At 41.0% G+C, this 21,181-nt stretch overlaps 1 protein-coding gene across 2 annotated transcripts in view; it reads right to left on the reverse strand.

Moving 5' to 3' along the window:
* Positions 1-471: 471 nt before the first annotated feature.
* UGGT2 (UDP-glucose glycoprotein glucosyltransferase 2) overlaps positions 472-21,181 on the reverse strand; it is a 116,322-nt gene continuing 95,612 nt past the window's right edge. Inside the window, exons 30-39 of one of the 2 annotated variants that reach the window (XM_060769484.2) lie at positions 15,652-15,736; positions 15,431-15,513; positions 13,975-14,067; positions 13,608-13,692; positions 12,062-12,244; positions 9,372-9,532; positions 8,699-8,813; positions 7,887-8,003; positions 4,365-4,509; positions 472-1,580 (exon numbers count right to left, since the gene is read on the reverse strand). In XM_060769484.2, the coding sequence (XP_060625467.2) occupies positions 1,558-1,580; positions 4,365-4,509; positions 7,887-8,003; positions 8,699-8,813; positions 9,372-9,532; positions 12,062-12,244; positions 13,608-13,692; positions 13,975-14,067; positions 15,431-15,513; positions 15,652-15,736 (1,090 nt within the window). In that variant the 3' untranslated portion in view covers positions 472-1,557. Of the gene's footprint in view, positions 1,581-4,364; positions 4,510-7,886; positions 8,004-8,698; positions 8,814-9,371; positions 9,533-12,061; positions 12,245-13,607; positions 13,693-13,974; positions 14,068-14,940; positions 15,237-15,430; positions 15,514-15,651; positions 15,737-21,181 lie in introns of those variants that run through there. The other variant, XM_060769485.2, reaches the window with a different exon arrangement.

Genomic DNA, 21,181 nt, shown 5'->3' on the forward strand with positions numbered 1-21,181 from the left:
GGACTTAGGCAAGTCGCACTCCCTCAGCTGCAGATGAAGACAAAGGCAAATCCTCTTTGAATAAATCTCAATAAGAAAACTCTTGAGAGGATCCCTTTAGGGTTGCCCTAAGTCTGAAATGACTTAAAGGTACACAACAATAGCAACAAATTATCTATCCACCCCCCTCCCCAGCCCCCACAGTCTGAGGGACCATGAACTGGCCCTCTGTTTAAAAAGTTTGAGGAACCCTGATCTATACAATGGCGAGAACCACTGTATACTCTCCAAATGTTGTGCAAGGCCCTCCTTACAACTGAAGACACTGTAGCTCAGCCCTTTCCTATTGCATGATTCTAAAGGACAGCACTGGCCCATGGACAACTACATGGCAACTTCTACCTTTGTCCTGTCATTCCAGTATTATCTTCCTTCTGACATGGTAGTTTGATACTTTGCTGAACATTTGCTACACAGCAAAAACTCCGAAAATGTATTTGTTAAGTTTTTATTTCACTTTCGCACAAAATGGTGGTGGCATCTTGCTTTTTATAACAAACATCTCATTTTGCCCTGAGAGCTTGTTTCATATCAATGAGGAAAGCATGGAAGACTTATATTTGTGGCACAGGGTGATATAAATTCATTAAAATTCATAAAACAAAAATTCATGGAGCATCTAGGACACTGTGTGACTTTCCATAGGGGTAGAGCTGAGTGCTAATCACTGAGGAACAGAACCACACAGAAAGAAAGAAACTATTATTATAGGACGGACACATGCCTTTAAACCCATGGTTCTCAACCTGTGGGTCCCCAGGTATTTTGGCCTTCAACTCTCAGAAATCCTAACAGCTAATAAACTGGCTGGGATTTCTGGGAGTTGTAGGCCAAAACATCTGGAGAACCAAAGGTTGGGAAACTTCAGTGGCTGCTCAGGGTAGACTCATAAGTGAGAGGCAGAAGCCCCACATCTTCAATAAGAAAGATTGAGGTTTAGGTTATAGCTAGTCTGGGTGGCTCAAAGAAAGGCCGAGTTGGCCCTCCAAATTTTGACACTGATCCATTGTGGGAAACAGAATTAATTTTTAAATAGGATAAGTTTAAAAGAAAGTTACAACATCAGGACAAAGCAATATGGAATCACGATGGGCTGGAAAAGTCATACAAACTTCAAGTAGTATCTCAAGGCACTTTCCTGAGGATGCGATGGCAGAAAAAGTAGAAGACACTAAAATAAATTAAGTATTATATGGGTGCTTTGTGCAAACACAAATTGTATGTGAATTAAAGAAAAGAAAATAGGGGTATGTAAGACAACAGCAGTGCGGGCTTAGAGAATGTAGCACCAGAACTTGATATGACCCTGGAAACAGCAGAAGTGGGAACTTTCTCAGACTGAATGGCAAATCCAGAGGAGAATCCGAAGGAGCACCTCCCATCAAAGCCTTGCTTATTCAAGATTCTTTTAAAAAACGTATCTGTACTGTTTACACGCCCAAAAGGTCAACATCCACCTCCCTACCCCAATCTGGCCAGCAGTGAGCAGTTGTGCCATCAGGGCTATTTCCAATTGTCCTAAAGTTCATCATGTTTGGAACCTGCAATAGAAAAATAATAATAAAGGTATAATTCATTTTGGAAATAAGAGATACTTCGCAAGACCCAGAGATTTTCATTAAATATTTTCTTAATGTCATTATCTTCAGAATCTCCATTTTACAAATCTTGCATAACGATGATATCACAAGACATTCTGAGGACATAGAAGGGCAGGAATCACTAATTGTCCTTTCGGCTATAGTATGGTATGCATGGGAAGAGATAGAACTACAAATTAGCTTCATGTTGCTGTTTTATTATTTTTCCAGCTTTCCCAGTACTAATGTTATTACAGTAGAGTCTTGCTTATCCAGCATAAACGGGTCAGCAGAATGTTGGATAAGCAAAAATGTTGGATAATGAGGGATGAAGGAAAAGCCTATTAAAAGTCAAATTACATTATGATTTTACAAATTAAGCACCAAAACATGTTTTACAACAAATCAACAGAAAAAAACAGTTCAATACACAGTAATGTTATATAGTAATTACTGTATTTACGAATTTAGCACCAAAACATCGCAATGTATTAGATCTGGGCAGGAGGCAGACTGGATAATACAGAACATTGGATGAGCAATGGTTGGATAAGCGAGACTCTACTTGGTATCCCTTCTCCATCTAAATGGTCACAATAGCTGTACAGGTTTTCAGGCCAGCTATGTACTACATATGAAGACTTTTGCAACAATTTCCCTGATGTGCCTGGGGCTGCTTCACAAACGCACCTTATCACTATAGTACTTGATATTATCCCCCCAGAAGTTGATAAACTGCAATTTCCATCATCCGTTACCACTGTCTAGGAGTAAGAGGAGGCACTGTCCAAGAGTATCTGGGAGGCACATATAGATTCATAGAGTTAGAAGAGGCCATCAAGTCCAACCCTTGCCAAGAAGCAGGAAAACTGCATTCAAACACCCCCGACAGATGGCCATCCAGCGTCTGTTTAAAAGCCTCCAAAGAAGGAGCCTCCACCACTGTTATACACCTTTCATAGAGGTCTATTATTGGGGTCCCATGGCTGCTCAAAACATTCCCATTGAGCCCAGCCAACAAGGCCGGTAGTTATGGATGATAGCAACTATAATCCAACATTTGGTGGACATGTTCCTCACCCCTCTTCCAAGTGTTTCATATATAATGCTTGAAAAATCCTTCTAATAGCCCTAGTAATGAATGTCAGTCTCACCCCATATTAAAGATTAGGTAGTTAGTGGGTGCAGACTGGAAGTGAATGGCTTGCCCCATGGTGACTTAGTACATATGTTCAAGGCATGTTTATTTGAGCTTTCAATATTCACCAAGCACAGGAAGTGACTCAACTGAAAAACACCACGCTTGTAGTGATGAAAGATGACACTGTGCTTGTGGTTGTTTTATTTGTGACTCACATGTGCAAGTCGCCCTAGATTTTGAAAATACCAGGTAAATGAACTTTGCTCTCTTATATATGAACCTGTCCCAGCTAAAATAAATATGATTTAGCAAATGCTGACCTTATCTAAAACCGGCAGAACAGCAAGATCTCAATAATAAGGGCAACAGAAGATAACTTATACACAGATCTGAACTCTCTTTTGACTATAATACAGAGTAACAGTCATTTCAGGAAAAAACAACAAAATACAAGAATGGTGGCATTTAATAACAGGTGCCCAGGACTGTATTAAGCAGGAAAGAAAAATAGAGGTAGAAGAGCAACCATAAATGAAGAGGTCAGCAGGGACAAGCAGCAGAAAACAAAAAATGGCTGTAACAGTAAAATCTGCACCAAAAGGCTTGAATAATTCCATCATAAATGAACTTTGGAAAAACAGTATTTCCAGTTCTCAGACTTGATGAAGGTACCTGATCTGCACAGAAAGGGGCAGTAAAGGGCCCCAAACATTTTTGTTCTAAAAATGAAGTAAATAGTTTATAACTTTTTAAGCTCACTAATTTATTGGTTCTTATGCTTTAACACACATTTGTTTGGATAGCAGCTGACATTTTTAAGTGCTAGCAAATTTGGTGTCTGAGCAAGATGCTTGGGAATTCACCAGCCTTGACAAGACTTTGAATACCAATTCTTTACAATCTTTGCAGGTGGCATGGATAGAAAGCCAATTACGGGAATCGTATTGTTTCTGAAAAGAGTGTGACTTACTTCCAAAGGGACATGATTATCATTCAGTCAGTCTTATTTCAGTCAATCATGCATTCATATGTTTATATATCTAACCCATAACAAAAGACCTGAGTGGGGTATAGACAAAAAGGAATTTTAAAATGGCTGAAATATACATAACAGTTTAAATAATTTAAAACAATTCAAAATCAAAGTCAGCACGACTCCAAGGTGTTGGAACAAAGAGATCCCTCAGGAGAGGACTACATACTATAAAAATTTAAAGAAAAAGAAGAGCTTCACAAGATCATGATGAATGGTTCTCATGATCAAGGTACTGAATATTTACACTTTTGTGAGCACAAGGGCTGGCTCCAGAAGAAAGCCAAGTTGACAGTGTGCTGGGGTCCAAAGCCAAAGATCACAATGCTTTCAACTGCCACTTGCAAAGAGAACCCAAGAACTCCTGGGCTGTATGAGTTGTCAGTTTTCATACTACAAGGTGAAGGTGGCTCTCTAATGGGGCCTGAAAGACTTCCCCCCCTCCCCAAAGGGTTTTGTAAGTCAAATTCACTAAATACAGTAAATAAAGGCTCCAGGTTCTCATTTCCTCATCTCTTCCGAAATACCTTTGATGAGCTATATAATATTTCACAATGTCTCTGTGTCTTACCTGTTTGATTTGACTGTCTCGTGCCTTTCTTCTCTTTCCTCAATCGGTTTATTAGCTTCTGTATTTCAGAGTCATACTCTGACCATTCAGGAACAATCCTGATAGCAGCTTCTAGTTTGGGTTCTTTGGTTTTGGGGTTGTTACACTAAAAGAAAATCCAGTAAATGTAAAGTTATTTAAAGAGCAAAAAGTAGACCTTTCCATCAATTATGGATAGCATCTGTTCGGCCTGAAACCAGAATTGAGCAACACTAGGACCATTATCAGTTTCTGCAGATTCCATCACTATATTTGCTGCTTTACGGCTGGAGGAGAAAAGGCATTTTTGCTGAAAAACAAAGTATGCACCATGTATGTCTTGTTTTAAACCAGTGGTTCCCAACCTTTTTTGACCAGGGACCACTCTCTAACATTAGTACCAAAAGGGTTACAAATCAGTTTTTGGTCAACTTTAAATTTGGTTTGGTTATTTGGGGTGCTGATCCAGAAAACTGCATTAGACAGACCACATCAACTCTAGTTTCTGATACAGAACATATGCCATCCAGTAGTCATCATCTGCTCACCCACTGAAACCCATATTTAATAATCTAGAGCTAATGTGATAGTAGTAATCTTTCGTGGGTAATCAGCCTCTCTCCTCCTAACATCCCCATTGCCGCGGCACTATAAGAGGGTTTCACGAGACCAGACGCTCTTGTTGCCATGTGGTTTTGAGGCAAAGGTGTAGTAACGGTGAGGCTGCGGACCATATTTTTGTTCTTGTGGACCACTGGTGGTCCATGGACCACAGGTTGGGAACCACTGTTTAGAAGGCAATGGGTCTGCACTTCATCGGAGGTTTCTCACTTTTGCTTTGAACAATGGTTACAGTATACCAATTGCATTTCACTTTTGGCAAGGCATCTGCTTCAACCAAGCGTCACTTTCATGGTACAGTTCTCTCATGACAGTCATTGTGGAATTCAGGAAACTCTGAGGCAAGTCATCAACTTTCCCATTTGAACAGACGACAAACATGAGCACACAACAACCTTTGTCCCCGGCTCCCCGAACTCTATTGTTATTCATATGCACGTATACTTCAGTTCCATACACTCCAATGTAAAAAGGTAAAGGTAAAGGTTTTCCCTGACATTAAGTCTAGTTGTGTCTGGAGATGAGGTGGTGCTCATCTCCATTTCTAAGCCAAAGATCCGGTGTTGTCTATAGACACCTTCAAGGTCATGTGGCCGTCATGACTGCATGGAGTGCCATTACCTTCCCTCTAAGGCAGTACCTATTCATCTACTCACATTTGCATGTTTTCGAACTATGTTGGCAGAACCTGGGCCTAATAGCAGGAGCTCACCACACTCTCTGGATTTGAACTGCCGACCTTTTGGTCAGCACGTTCAACAGCTCAGCAGTTTAACCCGCTGAGTCACCAGGGGGCCCAGTGTAGCATCCTAAAAATGCACCTCAGCTGAGATCTTGAAATGAGAGGCTGCAATGTCACGATATGCACCTTTCTAGCAAAATGATTCGTATTAGGGCACTGTGGTAGAAACCCCTCCCCCTTCCTGTAGTGCAGTGACCAAACTGCTGGTTCTGGTTCCACAATGCTTGCCTAATGCTCTGCTTACATAATTGCTCCCTTCCCAAGAATACAAACTTTGTGCAAGTCAATGTTTATGCAATGCTAAGTCTGTTTATGATGACATAACTTCTAAATTGATTTTGTTTACATTATTGTATTTATAGCCTGCCTTTCATATCTGCTGTGCCATATCAATCACCGTTATGCAAATGATGGGGGCAGCGGGAGGGAAAATCTACATATTAATATTTTACTGGAGAATAGTCTGCCATGATTTTCTATGAGACAGCTGAAACATCTGGGAAGCATTATTTTATATTAAAAGAACCATCTGTCACCAGCTGCCAGAAAGCTCTATATCCCATCATTCATCTTTTTCCACAACTGGCTGGTCCCCAATCAGGTCTTTTTGTCAGCACAGAAATTTGTTAAAAGACCAAGGATGTGAATCTGGAAAAAACCCACAGGATTCTCCTTCCTAAATGGAGATCTGATAAGAAGTAGGGGAAGCCATGAGTTGTGCAGTTTCACTCTTCTTAAAAGAAATTCATGGCTGCATCAGTTTAATCCTGTGAGTATTTTGTCCTTCTGAAGAGACCTGGGCAAATCCTCATGTTTCCATTTTCAAATTTTCTGCTCCCATGAGCCTTCTCATTTGAAAGAGGGAAGCATGGATAAAGCTACTGCCCAGTGAGTAACATCTTTCTTTTTCCTTCCATGCTGCATTAAAGATGGTCCCACAGGATCTGTTCACTCATTGCTAGGTTCTGGGATCTCACCCAAAATGGGACTGAGCAGAAGCCTTGGGCTTTTTCCTGCCACTCACCACATTGTGGGTCAAGGATGGTTAGCCACTCTGAGTCCCTTTGGGAAGAGAGAGCGATATATAAATAAAGTTTTATATATTATATATTATAGCTGCATGGGATGGGAATTGGGTTGTCCTAGCGCACTTTAAGTACCATGTCATTCCTGGACTTCATTTATGGCTGAAGGTTGAGGGAGACAAACCACTGCATCTATACACAGTTTGGGGCAGTTCTGAAGCACAAAGTCATCTGGACACCTTGTATATGCAATATTGGAGTATTTGATAAAACCATGAGGGCTATAAAGAAGGGGACTAGGATCATATTTTCCTTCTATTGCTCTTGACATTGGATGAATGATGAAATGCCACATTATTCACATAGAATTAGTAAGAAACAAAAACTGCAGGTTCAGAGAGAGCCTTCACCCAAACACAGGTAGGGTTTCCATAGAATCATAGAGTTGGACAACACCTTGTGGGCCATCCAGTCCAACCTCCTGCCAAGAAGCAGGAAAATCGCATTCAAAGCACTCCCAACAGATGGCCATCCAGCCTCTGTTTAAAAGCCTCCAAAAAAGGAGCCTCCTCCACACTCCAAGGAAGAGAGTTCCACTGCTGAATAGCTCTCACTGTTAGGAAGTTCTTCCTAATGTTCAGGTGGAATCTCCTTTCCTGTAGTTTGAAGCCACTATTCCGCGGTCTGTCTCCAGGCTTGCTCCCCACTTCGTATGACTTCCCCTCACATTTTTATACATGGGCCTCATCATGTCTCCTTTCAGCCTTCTCTTCTGCAGGCTAAACATGCCCAACTCTTTACACCGTCCCTCATAGGGCTTGTTCTCCAGAAACTTGATCGTTTTAGTTGGCCTCCTCCCATACTTCAATGAGATTCTGTACCTTTGAAACGTTTAACAAATTTGAGTGTGAGGAAATGGCCAAAGGGCATGTGAGTGAGCTCCACAGCCACCTCTGATTTTAAAATGGGTTGTTTTTCCACCAGGCAGAGAAAAAGGAAGACAGTTCTCAAGCTATCATCATGGCATCAGAGGGTGATGAAGTGTGGTCTAAATGTACACCCTGAATGGATCGTTTTGAGGGACATGCAAGGCAGGAATATTATACACTGACTCACCAGATCAATGGTTTTTGCCTTTTCTTTGGATTCATCATTGCACCATGTTTCACACCACAACCACTCCTGGGGAAGAGACTTAATGGCCACCTGATGGATCATGTTATTTGGAAGATCCTAAAAAAATATAAAATTGTAACATTCTCATTGGAGGAGTTCTACAATGCAAGCTGGATGCTGTAAATGACAGAATATTGCATTTCATAACAAAACAGGGCTAGGCCATGCTACACGGAGGAGAGTGCTTCCTTTCCCCAGATGTGATACTATCGCTTTGGGAAGCAAAGGGATAGAAGTCTTTCTTTCTATATTGTTCCCATGGAAATTGATATGCAGGGCTGAGAGATGAAACCCTCAAAGTCACTCTGGTCAGCATTACTCCCGCCCTTCCACTCTAAGTCATGTTGGAATGTGATGCATTTGCATACTTAAAAATCCCAACACAGCTTGCTGTGCATTTTCTAAGTTGTAAGGGCATGTTCCAGAAGCCTTCTCTCCTGACATTTCGCCCACACCTATGGCAGGCATGCCCAGGGGTTATGAGGTCTGTTGGAAACTAGACACGTGAAGTTTATATATCTATCGAATAATGTCCAGGGTGGGAGAAAGAACTCTTTATCTGTTTGAGGCAAATGGGAATGTTACAATTGATCACCTTGATTAGCATTGAATTATCTTGCAGCTTCAAAGCATGGCTGCTTCCTGCCTGGGGGAATCCTTTGTTGGGAGGAGATTAGCTGTCCCTGATTGTTTCTTGTCTGGAATTCCCATTTTGCTTATGTTCCTGAAGTACCCAATTAGTTGAAACATACCTGATCTAGATTGGATAGACTGTTTGGATCCTGACTAAGTGCTTGGTATTGACCTCGGAGTCTGTCTCCTGCAGCAATCTTCCGGAACCTCTTGAGATCCACAACGTATAAAGCACTATACAAATAGGTAAGATACACAACAACATATTTTGAATAAGGTTTGCAGTGAACGATATGAGTCTTTGCAATGGCAACACAAAGCCAAAATGTTGCTCCTGTTGCCAAAAAGATACACAAAGGACTAACCATATGCATTCTATATTTGTATAGATATCACAGCCCAACCAAAAGAAATTCTTGGTGTCTTGGTTTTTAGGCCTGTTCCTGGGGTTATTTGGGGTGCTGATTCAGAAAATTGCATTGGATAGATTGCATCAGCTCTAGTTTCTCAGAAATGGTTGTCATGGTTTGCTATGGGTGAGCAGATAGTGACTGTTATATGGCATATGTTCCGTATCTCAAAATCTAGAGCTGATAGGGGGAAATGTGTGACATTTTTGGAATCAGCATGTCAAATATACACAGAAACAGAGCTAACATTTGAAGCACCAAAATGTATGTTGGCCTTTAAATTCATTTTAATGAGACTCCTAGCACTTGCCTTTTAGTTTGTATAAATGATATGGGGACATCGTGAAGAGGAGAGAGATTGACTGCAGCTTCATGCTATTACCTGATATGATATTTTCTTTTTCCAAGATGTGAAGCCCAATAACCCGACTTCCAGAATCGATAGCCATCCATTTCTTTCCGACTGTCACAGAAGGGAGTGTAACCATACGGTGCTCCTTTCAGATTAATGTCTCTGAGTTCCTTCAAGTCGCTTCTTACAATCTAAAAGACAAGGAAAGGATGGCTTAAGACCTAATCTCTGTAACATCATGGGATGAAGGACAGAGAAAGGAGGAGCACGGAATGCAAGGACAGAGAAAAGCAAAGACAAAGCTGATTTGTGGCCATGGAAGGAAAAAGAGAAACGAAGTGGAAGAGAGAATGTCAGATACAGGAGGGGGAAAAGCAACAAGGCAGCAAGAATAAAAATGTTATGAAGATAAAGTGCTCTTTTGTTAGCAACAGTTAACTGACTATGTCACAGCAGTGAAGTGGCTTAAAGTTGGATAATTTTTGTGTTTTACATAGCTAGTCATTATTAAAAGGTAAAGCAAAGGTTTCAGTCGTGTCCGACTCTTGGGAGTGCTGCCCATCTCAATTTCTAAGCTGAAGAGCCGGCATTGCCTGTAGTCATGTGGCTGGCATGACTGCATGGAGCATCTTCACCTTCCCACAGAAGCAATAACTACTGATCTGCTCACATTTACATGAACTGCTAAGTTGGCAGAAGCTGGGACTAATGACGGGAGTTCACGCCGCTCCCTGGATTTGAATCGCCAACCTTTCGGTCAGCAAATTCCGCAGCTCAGCGGTTTAACCCATTGCACCACCGAGGACGCATTATTATTACCAATCCTAATTAATTTAGTAGTAGTCATGGTTTTTTATTTATAAGATAAAATATACAAGATATTCATTAGTCTCCAAAAATACTGTCTACCAGTTCCTTCTTATTTATAGTTCAAACAGAGACAGAATGGCATCAAGTCCATATTTACACCATATACTGGATGATTTTTTTACTTGATCATTTGTCTCTCTCTTCCATTTTGATCAAGAGAACAACTGCCACACAATATTTGTTCTAAGGTGGTTGTTGTTGTTTTTATTATTATTATTATTATTATTGCACACACCCCACTTTTTCTCTCCAAAAAAGACACTCAAAGTGGCTTATAGTAAAATCGATACAATTTTAAACCCAAAAAGCAAACAAGCGTTAAAATAGAATTAAATATTAACAACATTAAAAAGAAATACTTAAAGTCCTTACAGCTAATGAAAAATCACAGCAGGCTGACTTGATCTTTAAAAGCCCCTTTCTTTAAAAGCCTGCCTGAATAAAAAGGTTTTCACTTGCCATCAGAAGGAGAGCAAGGAAGGGGCCATTCCGGCTTCTCTGGAAAGAAGGGTGTTCCAGAGTCAAGGGGAAGCCTCCAAGAAAGAAGGCCCGCTCTCTCGTTCCCACCAACCCGGATTGAGGTGGAGGTCAGACCGCGAGAAGGGCCTCTGCTGAAGATCTCAGGGCCCGGGCAGTTTCATACAGGGAGATACGATCAGCCAAATAGCCTGCACCTGAGCCATATAGGACTTTAAAGGTCATAACCATCACTTTGACTAACAGACTGGCAGCCAGTGGAGCTGCTGCAACAAGGGGGTTGTCCACTTCCAGTAGCCGGCCCCAGTGAGCGACCTGGCTGCAGCTCTTTGAACCAGAGGAAGTTTCCAAACATTCTTAGAAGGTATGTACCCTCATTATCGGAATATTAATGTGAGTTGAATTGCCATCTGTTATGCATCCAGCACATGTGATACAGGGAACATAAATGAAGGCCATTATGGAAAACTACAGTAATTTCATCCCAGTTTCCAGTAAAATATTTCAGACACATAACCTGAGCACATCTCTGTTGGGGCCAGCTTTGTGCAAATGTGATTGGCAGACATCTTTCCCACAATGTTTACACACTAATCCTGTTCTGGCATGTGAAGGCTAAAAGTATGTGTGTAAACACCATCCCTTTGTGTGCCAGTATCCACTTCCTCCATTTCCCAATTGCTCTGCACTGAGCAGGATGGTCAGAATGGGACTTTTTCTGATGTTGAAGTGAACATGACAGCACACTGCTTTAGACCTTTTGGGGGACAATGACCAGAAAATAAGGCAAATATGGTTGGCCCTACTTCCTACACCAAGGTAGAGAGGTTGTAGATTTCCAGCTCCCATCAGCTCTAACAGGTATTTTCAAAGATGAGGAATGGTGGGAGATGCAATCAAATAACACCTGGAAGGCAACTACTAGAGTGAAGGGACCACACAGTTTTACTTCTCATGCATAAGGACACACTCAGGTTATATGCTGGAGCAGAGCTTATATTCAATGACTATTTCATTCTTTCAAGGCTATTAGCTTGGTTGAGCCGTTTCCCACCAAAGCGCTCCCAACCAAGGAGAAGTCTGAACAGCCAAAAGAGTCACCTTACATCAGTATGCAAGTGTTCGTTGAACAGCAATTTCACAAAAGTTCCCTGGGGAAATCACAGTGAATCTTCTCTGTAACATACTGCTTCTGTAGGTATAGGGAATGAAGCATTCACATTTGTCCCACTGGCAGTTCCAAGTGGCACAACACACAGAGAACTTTATCATCTCAAACTGTAGTTCAGGCTTTTGGGACACATCCAGGCATATTGAGGATAGAGAAACAAGACTCATTGATATATATATTCCGTAAGGTTTTTTTTTTTTACCTGATCAGCATCAACAAATATTATTTTGTCCACAGCCAATGGGAAGAGAACATCCAAGAAGAGAATTTTGTAACCCCAAATGATCCTTTGCTTTTCTGTCTGTTGATGAAGCCATCGTGGCCATTTGTACTGCACAAGTTCATACTGGAATCCATATTCTTCTGCCATGTAAGGGATAACTTTCTACAAAATAGGATGGATGTAAATTATGCACATAATGTTACCAATAATAGTCAAGTTTCCATTACAAGCAAGGCAATCTGGATTTCAAGCCCCTCCAAAAATAAATACAGTATGACCCCCATATAAACAAGACCAGTATCCTTGGCTTCATTTACTTGCACTTGCCAAAATGTGTCCTCTCAAGGCATTTCCCAGATCCTCCAGTGTGACTTTATGGTCAATTGCTGCCAGAAATTGGTTTGCTATTATCCGTGAACCATGGAAGGTCTGGTAATATATCCTTCATATATATGGAAGTTGTTCTGTATAGAATATCACCTAATCACGCTGGGGACCTAGCAATGCCGAGGTGCCACTCTAATATTATCAAGGTCCTCTAGTACAATTAGAAGTCATTCATTTAAGAGAATTCAGTGTTATCCATACTTTTTGCTCATTTAGGAACTCATCCTCCGCATATACAGTGGTTACACTATACATAAATAAAAAAATGGTCTGGCATTAGTAATTTACCCTTCCAGAAGGTGCACAACATAATTCTTTTTATCGTGTCAGAAGTGACTTGAGAAACTGCAAATCACTTCTGGTGTGAGAATTGGACGTTTGCAGAGACATTGCCCGGGGGACATCTGGATGTATTACTATCCTGTGGGAGGCTTCTCTCATGTCCCCACATGGGAAGCTGGAGCTGACAAACAAGAGCTCACCCTGTCTCACGGATTCGAACCGCTGACCTTCAGGTCAGCAATTCAGCTGGCACAAGAGTTTAACTAATTGCGCCACAATGGCTCCTTACAACATAAATAAAAAGCAGGTGAAAGGCACATATTCAACACTGGTGGAATGTATAGCTTTACCTGTATATGTATGTAAAAGTCCAGTAGTGATACAGGAAATCTGTTGTGCAAGGAGATACTAGGTATTTCCTTGCACAATAGCCATAAAATATCTTAAACTGGTTTGACACTCTCTTAGATCAACTTAAGTCACCACAAGAATTTAGACCTAAGTCTTCTTTCTTCCCTTCAGTAAAGGGATTTATTTTTCCTAACTACAATATTATAATAACTGGATAGAGCCAAATAAATGCACAAGGGGAGATGAATCAGAACCAAGTTATAAATCTTAAATTTAGAGATGCTGTTCTCAATGGGGGGAAAGGGTTTTCTTTTATCCCTTTTCAAACATTTGAATCTTTATGATGCAGATCTTCTAATTAGAGTATTTCAGAGTATTTAAATGATGCTTTTTGGCTGAAATGTGTAAACTCCCTACTGCTTAAAGACTGAGTTTTGAGACAGAGTTGCTGCTGTTGTTTTAAAGTATTACCAAGGTTTTAATATGAGAGAGGAGAGACACTTACTTTAAAGGTAGGGGACAGATAATTTTTGAGAAACCAAAATTTTACTGGTGTCTTGGTGTGGCGCAGAACCGAAAGCATCATAATTCTGAGGGGAGAGAAATCCATTGAGAAAACATGTTAGCATATGCACAACATAACACTGCCACAACGATGCTAAGAGGTAACTTTATATTTGAAATCTTTACAGCTAGAAATAAAAATCCAGTAACAAGCCAGTTTAACTACATCTGTATTGCATCTAGTGCTCAAACAAGCTCGCTCCCAATATTCATAAACCCCATGTTGGCTGCGACACTCCACTTTCATGATTACAAGGGAGATGAATTACGCAGTCTATCGAGAAATGCAACAAAAACTCTTCCGTTACCTTAAAAAGCGTTCGTACAAATGGCCGGATGCAACAGAAAAGATGTTTAATATGTCCATTTTCTTCTCGGCTGTTTGAGTTCCTCCTGTAGAACTTCAGAAAGAAAATGATTCAGCTTGCATTTCAAATTTGGTTGAAAGGTGTCAGATCAAGGAAATATACTAGAGCAATATCAATGTTTTGTTCCAGAAGGAAAAGGAAGGAAAGAACTACTTCAGAGACAAACAGAATACAGATGAACAAACATAACCTACATACTATCTACAGACCCACTAAGAAAATTCAACAAATGCTACAGTCGGCAAAGGATATGAGGGACCCTCTAACTCAGGGGTCCACAAACTTTTTAAACAGACGGCCAGGTCACAGTCCCTCAAACTGTTGGAGGGCCGGGTTATAATTTGGAGAAAAAAATGAATGACTTCCTATGCAAGCTCCACATATCTTATTTGTAGTGTAAAAAACACTTTAAAACAATACAAGAATTAAAATGAGGAACAATGTTAACAAATATAAACTTATTAGTATTCCAATGGGAAGTGTGGGCCTGCTTTTGGCTGATGAGATAGGATTGTTGTTGTTGTGTGCTTTCAAGTCATTTCAGACTTAGGTTGACCCTGAGCAAGGGCCGGGTAAATGACCTTGGAGGGCCGCATCCGGCCCCCGGACCTTAGTTTGAGGACCCCTGCTCTAACTACTGCAGGAGTCTATCGCATACTGTGCATTTGTGGACATGTCTACATAGGGACCACCAAATGCAGCGCCCATACACAAATCAAAGAACATGAAAGGCACTGCAGAGTACTTCCACCAGAAAAATCAGCAAGCAGAACACATGATAAACCAAGCTGGGCACAAAATATTATTTGAAAACACAGAAAATCTGGACCACTCTGACAACCACTTTGGCAGACTACACAGAAAAGCCATTGAAATCCACAAGCACATGGACAATTTCAACAGAAAGGAAAAAAACCATGAAAACGAACAAAATCTGGCTACGAATATTGAGAAACATCACAATCAGGACAGTAACTAATGAACATCACCCAGACAAATGACGCCTCTAAGACAGCCATAGGCAAAATTCGGCCTTCCAGGTGTTTTGGACTTCAACTCCCAGAAATCCCAGCCAGCTTTCCAGATGTTAGGAATGGTGAGAGTTGAAGTCCAAAACACCAAAGTTTGCCCGTGCCTGCTTTAGCCGTTCCTGTTCATTGTAGTCTCCTCAAATGTTCTGGAGTTAGTTGCTCCAAGAGTACCTTGAGTTGAAGAGAAAGACAAGAAATGTTCCAAAAACAGCCCATGGTGTCAAAGAAACTTCCCACTTAGAACTATTTGTCTACTTCACGAATCAGAGCTTAGCTGCTCCGTATTTAGTTAGTCACAAATCCCCAGAAAAGAAAAGAAAAGCCAAGTGTGCTTGTTTGCCCCAAACATTGAGAAACCATTTTACCTTGCCATCAAATCCGCTGCCTCTTCTTCTCTTAGGTCATCACTCAAAAGGTCTTCATTAATTGCATCAGGTTTTTTCTGTACCTGCGTGGCAAAGTGAGGGAGTTGTCATCAGACAGAAAGCACCCAGCATGCCTCATTTTGAACCATGCTGAGCTTTCACCTCGCTGAGAAGAAAAGTAAAACATAATCATTCCCATAAGGATGTATTAGCATACTTACTTGGACTTTGATGATTTTGCTTCTGAAACTATTTAATACCACGATAACCTCCTCGGGAACTTCAGAAGATTCAGTCCCTTCATGCCTTGGAGGGAGGGGGAAAATGTTATTTATCAGCAGACAAAAAAATATCCACTGCTTTTTGAATTACAACCCAGAGAAGTGGAACAGTTTGCTCCGAGGAGAATTTTTTTTAAAGCCCTCCGTGTGAATCGTACCAGCTTACTAATTGAGGAAGTTTTCCACATTTGTATGCTTCCAGCAGAGGCTGCTAGCAGGACAATATATTAGGGGGATTTATTATTTTGAAAAACTGTACATATCAATTTAGTGTGCAAGTTGGCTCAACAAAGCTCATGACAATACGATGCTATTATAACACAACAGCCACAAGCCAGAGCTGAAGGCCTCCTGCCACAAAACCCCGCACTTGAGATAGATACCAGTATCTGCAAACCACAGGCTCAGCATCTTAGAAGTTAATTCTAAAATCAAAGGCTGTTGCTGAACTTTTATTTACATAATAATCCTAATCACGCCAAACAGCAACAAGTGATTGTTGGAAAACTCTGTTGCCAAGACTGCTGGCCAAGTCCCCTAAGTATCACTTCTTGCAAAAGACTCGATTCTGGTGTTTGAAAACAAACAACAAACAACTTATAGATTCAGAGAAGTGGAGAGAAAAGCACCCTCCAGGCACTCTTAGTAAATAAGCAGCCTACCATCTGGTAATCTTTTGCACATATCTGATTGTGGGCACTTCTCAGGAAGCGTTCGAAATGATGCTTCCTAAGGTAAACAGGTCTGGAACATTACTAATAGATGTGCGTCAACACAAGATGCCAAGACTGGCTTCGGAAAACAGAGAAACAGCCAGATACTTCATGCAATAAAAGCCATTCCCCTGCCCTTTCAATCCATTAATGATTCAATCAGAGACCTCTCTATTTAAGGCAGCAAGGCAACTTTTGGACTTAAACAAACAGGGTTTTGCTTCTTTTTTCCCCTTCCACATGGAGCTAATATACTTTGGACTAGGTTTAACACTTTTCTGGTGAAGATTTACTATTCTGCAGCAGAAGGAGATGGAATTATATGCACAGTTTTGACCCAGTGCACTCCTCCTAATTGCAGGCAAATAGAAAGCAAGCTTTGTGCTCCAATGAAATGCCTAACAGTGAAAGGAAATGCCAGATATATGTGTGTGTGTGTGGGGGGGGGGGGGGTTATTGGTTTTGTTTACTTTATTCCCGTACCACATTAATAGGAAGCATTCTAGTGTCCCTAACAGTTAAAAAAATATCCAATTTCTACAGCCCTATTTGAGAAAGAATTTTTTTTTACTTCAGTTAACAGCCATCTAGCAGCCAAATCACAAACTAAATAGGCAAGGCACACATTTTCAAAGGAACAGCCTCAGAAAGTGAAAACTGATGAGAATCTTACACTGATGAGTAACCAATTTGCCAATTCAATTGTTTTGGATTCTAGATCCTACAAGCCCCAGACAATAAGGGATTACAGTGGCTGTAGCACAAAGCATCTGGAAGGCTAAGGTCTCCATATTCTTGATTTACCATGACAATTAAGAATAACTGCAAGGCAATAGAAAGGACTACACAATGCTTCCAGTTAACCCTAAAGTGGCAGTGACCCACAAGCTAAAAGGAAGCTGGACCTCTAGTTGATTGGAGCCTGATTTTACTACACAAACAGTGCTCCTCTGATCATGTTGCCTGCTGGATTTGGGGAGTTCTTGTCCAAAAAGCATCCTTTCTATGCTTGAAAGTTTAGATAGCAATGCCAAACCTCAGCCTTGGTTCCCCACCTGAGGGAAATGCCCATGGCCTAAAGGCAGCTGTTAGCTTCAATTACAATAGACCCAGGCATGTAGCCCCCCCCCCCCCCCAAATTCTCATGGTGGTCCGTGAGAAGGCCTTACTGGTATATTATTTAAACTGTTATGTTTATTCATATCATGACCTCATCACCATGCTCATATATCCCATATGCATGGGAGTATTGGGATAATGATACAAAAGGTTTGCTAAGGTAGACTCTCTTTCACTCAGACTCAGCCCCCCCCCCCCCCGAATCAAACTCAGCTCCCCCCGAAACAAAATCCTGGCTACAGGCCTGAATAGACCCATGCATGAAATGTATGGAAGTGTTGACTTCCCATCCATTAATGGATGTACTTCAGTTTGGACTAATGACTGAATGTAAGCCAAGTCAACAGTTGGAACTGGGGCCTCATGAACAAAAATAAAATGAGGCAAAAATAAAACTCAGTAACTTGAGGTATCTTTATTTGCACAGCTGGAGTCCAGAGATAGCAAAGCTCTTACAGTTATTCTGTTATCTAGAGCACAGTCCTGGAAGGCATCTATCCCCTTCAACTATCTGTATATCACTTAAGTAAGGTAAAGGTTTCCCCTTGACATTGTCTAGTCGTGACCGATTCTGGGGGGGGGGGGGGGCTTGTTTGTAAATGCCTCCAAGGTCATGTGGCCAGCATGAAGCACCGTTACCTTCCCACCAGAGCAGTACCTATTGATCCACTCACATTTGCATGTTTTTGAACTGCTAGGTTGGCAGAATTCAAACCGCTGACCTTCAGATCAGCAAGTTTAACCTGCTGCACCATCAGGGGGACCCATGTAAATAACTTGGGACACTACAAATTCTAAAAGATTGCAGTTCTTTTAGTATGACTTCCAGAAACCTGCAACCAACATGAATTATCATTAGTCACTAAAATGCAGAACTTGGAGAAGTGACTTTCTCAAGTTCTGCTTACTGGTGAACAATTCTGGATGCCTGAAGAACATGACACATTACTTTCTCACCCCCACCACCAAAGCTTTCACTTATTTTAAAACATTCTTTTAAAAAGCTAGTAGCTGAAGTGAACGACGAAATGGGCTGCCACCCACCTCCTGTGATTAGAGCAGCATCAATTCTAATTTTAGGAGAAAGAGCCAGGTTTTGAAATTCAGAAGACTGTCTTAGCTCAGAGTCAGAAGTCAAACAAAATAAAGATGCTCCTGCCTCCTTTAATTTCCTTAATTTAATCTAATTTGCAATTCTATACCCAATTACCTGGGAGTAAATTTCACTGAATTAACTGGGACTTACTCCTAAGTAGACATGGGCCAGATTGTATGATAGCCTGAGATGTAATTACAACCAACCCAATCCTTACTTTGGCAGAAACAAGAATCACATTTATACACACCCAAGTGAGATTGCCCTTCATGACAAAAAATAATTTCCTGTCAAAAGCATTGCATAAATAAGTATAAAACTGATAAAATAGAAGAAGCACAAGCGGCTAAATAATTTTTGACTGAAAACAGGCAACAGTGAACACATTGTCTGTAGCTTTAAACAATTCTCTCTCTGTGCATGAAGCAGGGCATTGTGGGCAAGCAAACAGATGCGGAGTTGTTTGTTCTGCTCCACAGTCACACAAGGTGGAGGATTCTTTTAGGTAGCGCCATTTTGCCAGGTTGTCTTTTGATGTGCCCACTCCACTTCTGAGTCTGTTCAGGGACTTCCAAGTTGCCCATTCTTGGTTTGCCCCTAGAAGCAGACCCTCATGGGGGGCCATCTAGTTGGGATTTCCTGGTTTAGCTGCCCAGATGGATACTCTTGCTGTTATTGGGGAAACATGAAGAGGAGTGGTGGTTCTTATGAAGCCTTTCTTTGATTTGAGTCTACTGCAGTGGTTCCCAACCTGTGAGTCTACAGATGTTTTGGACTCTGACTCCCAGAAATCATAACAGCTGGTAAACTGGCCACGATTTCTGGGAGTTATAGACAAAAAACACCTGGGGACCCACAGGTTGAGAACCACTGGTCTACTGGAAGTAGGCTGATAGCCATGCAGTGGATGGCTTTCACAGTGTTCAACCTTATTTCTCTTGCAGTTGGCAGCAACACATTGGGGGGGGGGGTGGCAGTAATGCTAGCTAGCTTATAGAGTCTATCAACAGGTATAGGTTTGAAACATCCTGTGATTATTCTGCATGTTTTGTTCAGTCCTATATTCACCTGCTTTGCGTGGACAGAATTGTGCAAAATTGGGCACACATACTCATCAGTTGAATAAGACAAGGCCAGGGCTGATGTTGTTATTAATTTTGGGTCTGAACCCCATGTTATGCCAGTAAGTTTCCGCAGGATGTTATTGCATGCAGCTACTTTGTGCTTCGTGTTCATACAGTGTTTCCTAAATGTTAGTGTTCAATCTTAAATTAATGTCAAACATTAATTTAAGAGAACTGCACACATTACTTTTATTTTCTTTTTAGTTTAAACAATTTTGGTGCACTTCTCCATTACTTTAGGGATATGCCTCTATATTTTCAGTTATGCCTAAAAAGACAACAGTAATTCACATAAGGAAACATTAAAACATTTGGTAGGAATATTTTTAAGAGTATCAACATAGCACATATCAAAATGTGGTGAAATTTGGTTCAAAATATCCTGTTTCCATGTCTTTTTAAAAATAAGTTTCCCAGTCCCAAGCCTTGGAGGTAACACTGCACAGAACTCAAACCCCAGCCTTTCATTCACAGAAGCATTTTGTTAGACATCTAGACTACTGAAATGCATTGCTGCTCGGCCTGCCTTTGATGATGCTTCAGAAATGGAAGTCAACTCAAAATAGAGCCAACGAATAATACCAGACCAAGGTGATTGCTGACTGCAACAGTTCCATAAAACAAGGTCCCACTTCTTCATGTGGGTGTGCTATTCTAGGAGTGATGGCACAGAAATTAGACAAATGAATACATGAATCATAGAGCATAATACGCAAAAGTATCTACATTTTTCCGTGCAAACCCCGAAACTTTTGTGACTCATATAACAAAATAGCCTTACTGGAACATTATTGAAACTGTTATGTTTATTCATATCATGATCTGATCACCATGCTCAATATATCCCATATGCATGGGGCTATTGGGATAACGATACAAAAGGTTTGCTAGGGTAGACCCTCAGCCCCCCCAATCAAACTCAGCTCCCCCCCCAGGAATCAAACTCAGCACCCTACCCCCCGCCCCCCGAATCAAAATCCTGGCTATGGGCCATGGGGTTGCCATAAATTGAGAGAGAATCTGAAGGCACACAAAAATACACATTAAGCTGAGATTGGGGTGCTTCATTTGACTTAAAACCTTTATGGCCTAGAATCCAGATAGCGTGAAGTCTATTGTGTCCCATATAAACTGACACAACAGTAAAGAACCTTTGACTAAGGACCTTCTCAGAATGACAACAACAATTAAGCAGGTGAAGGAAGCGAGGGCTATTGGGAGTAGTCTAGTTATGGAACTTCCTCTGTAGGGAAGCGGTTATTTGTTTGCTTTATTGTGACATTTTTATATTTCAGGCACCAGTCTAAGGCACTGATATTTTCTCAAACACTTTAAATAAACTGATCACTTTGGGGAGTTTAATTTTTAGCTCGGTAGGGGAACTCTATATTTTAAGCATTGTAAATCATCCCTTCTGT

The sequence above is a fragment of the Anolis sagrei genome, chromosome 3, assembly GCF_037176765.1.
Source record: "Anolis sagrei isolate rAnoSag1 chromosome 3, rAnoSag1.mat, whole genome shotgun sequence".
Taxonomy (NCBI): domain Eukaryota; kingdom Metazoa; phylum Chordata; class Lepidosauria; order Squamata; family Dactyloidae; genus Anolis; species Anolis sagrei.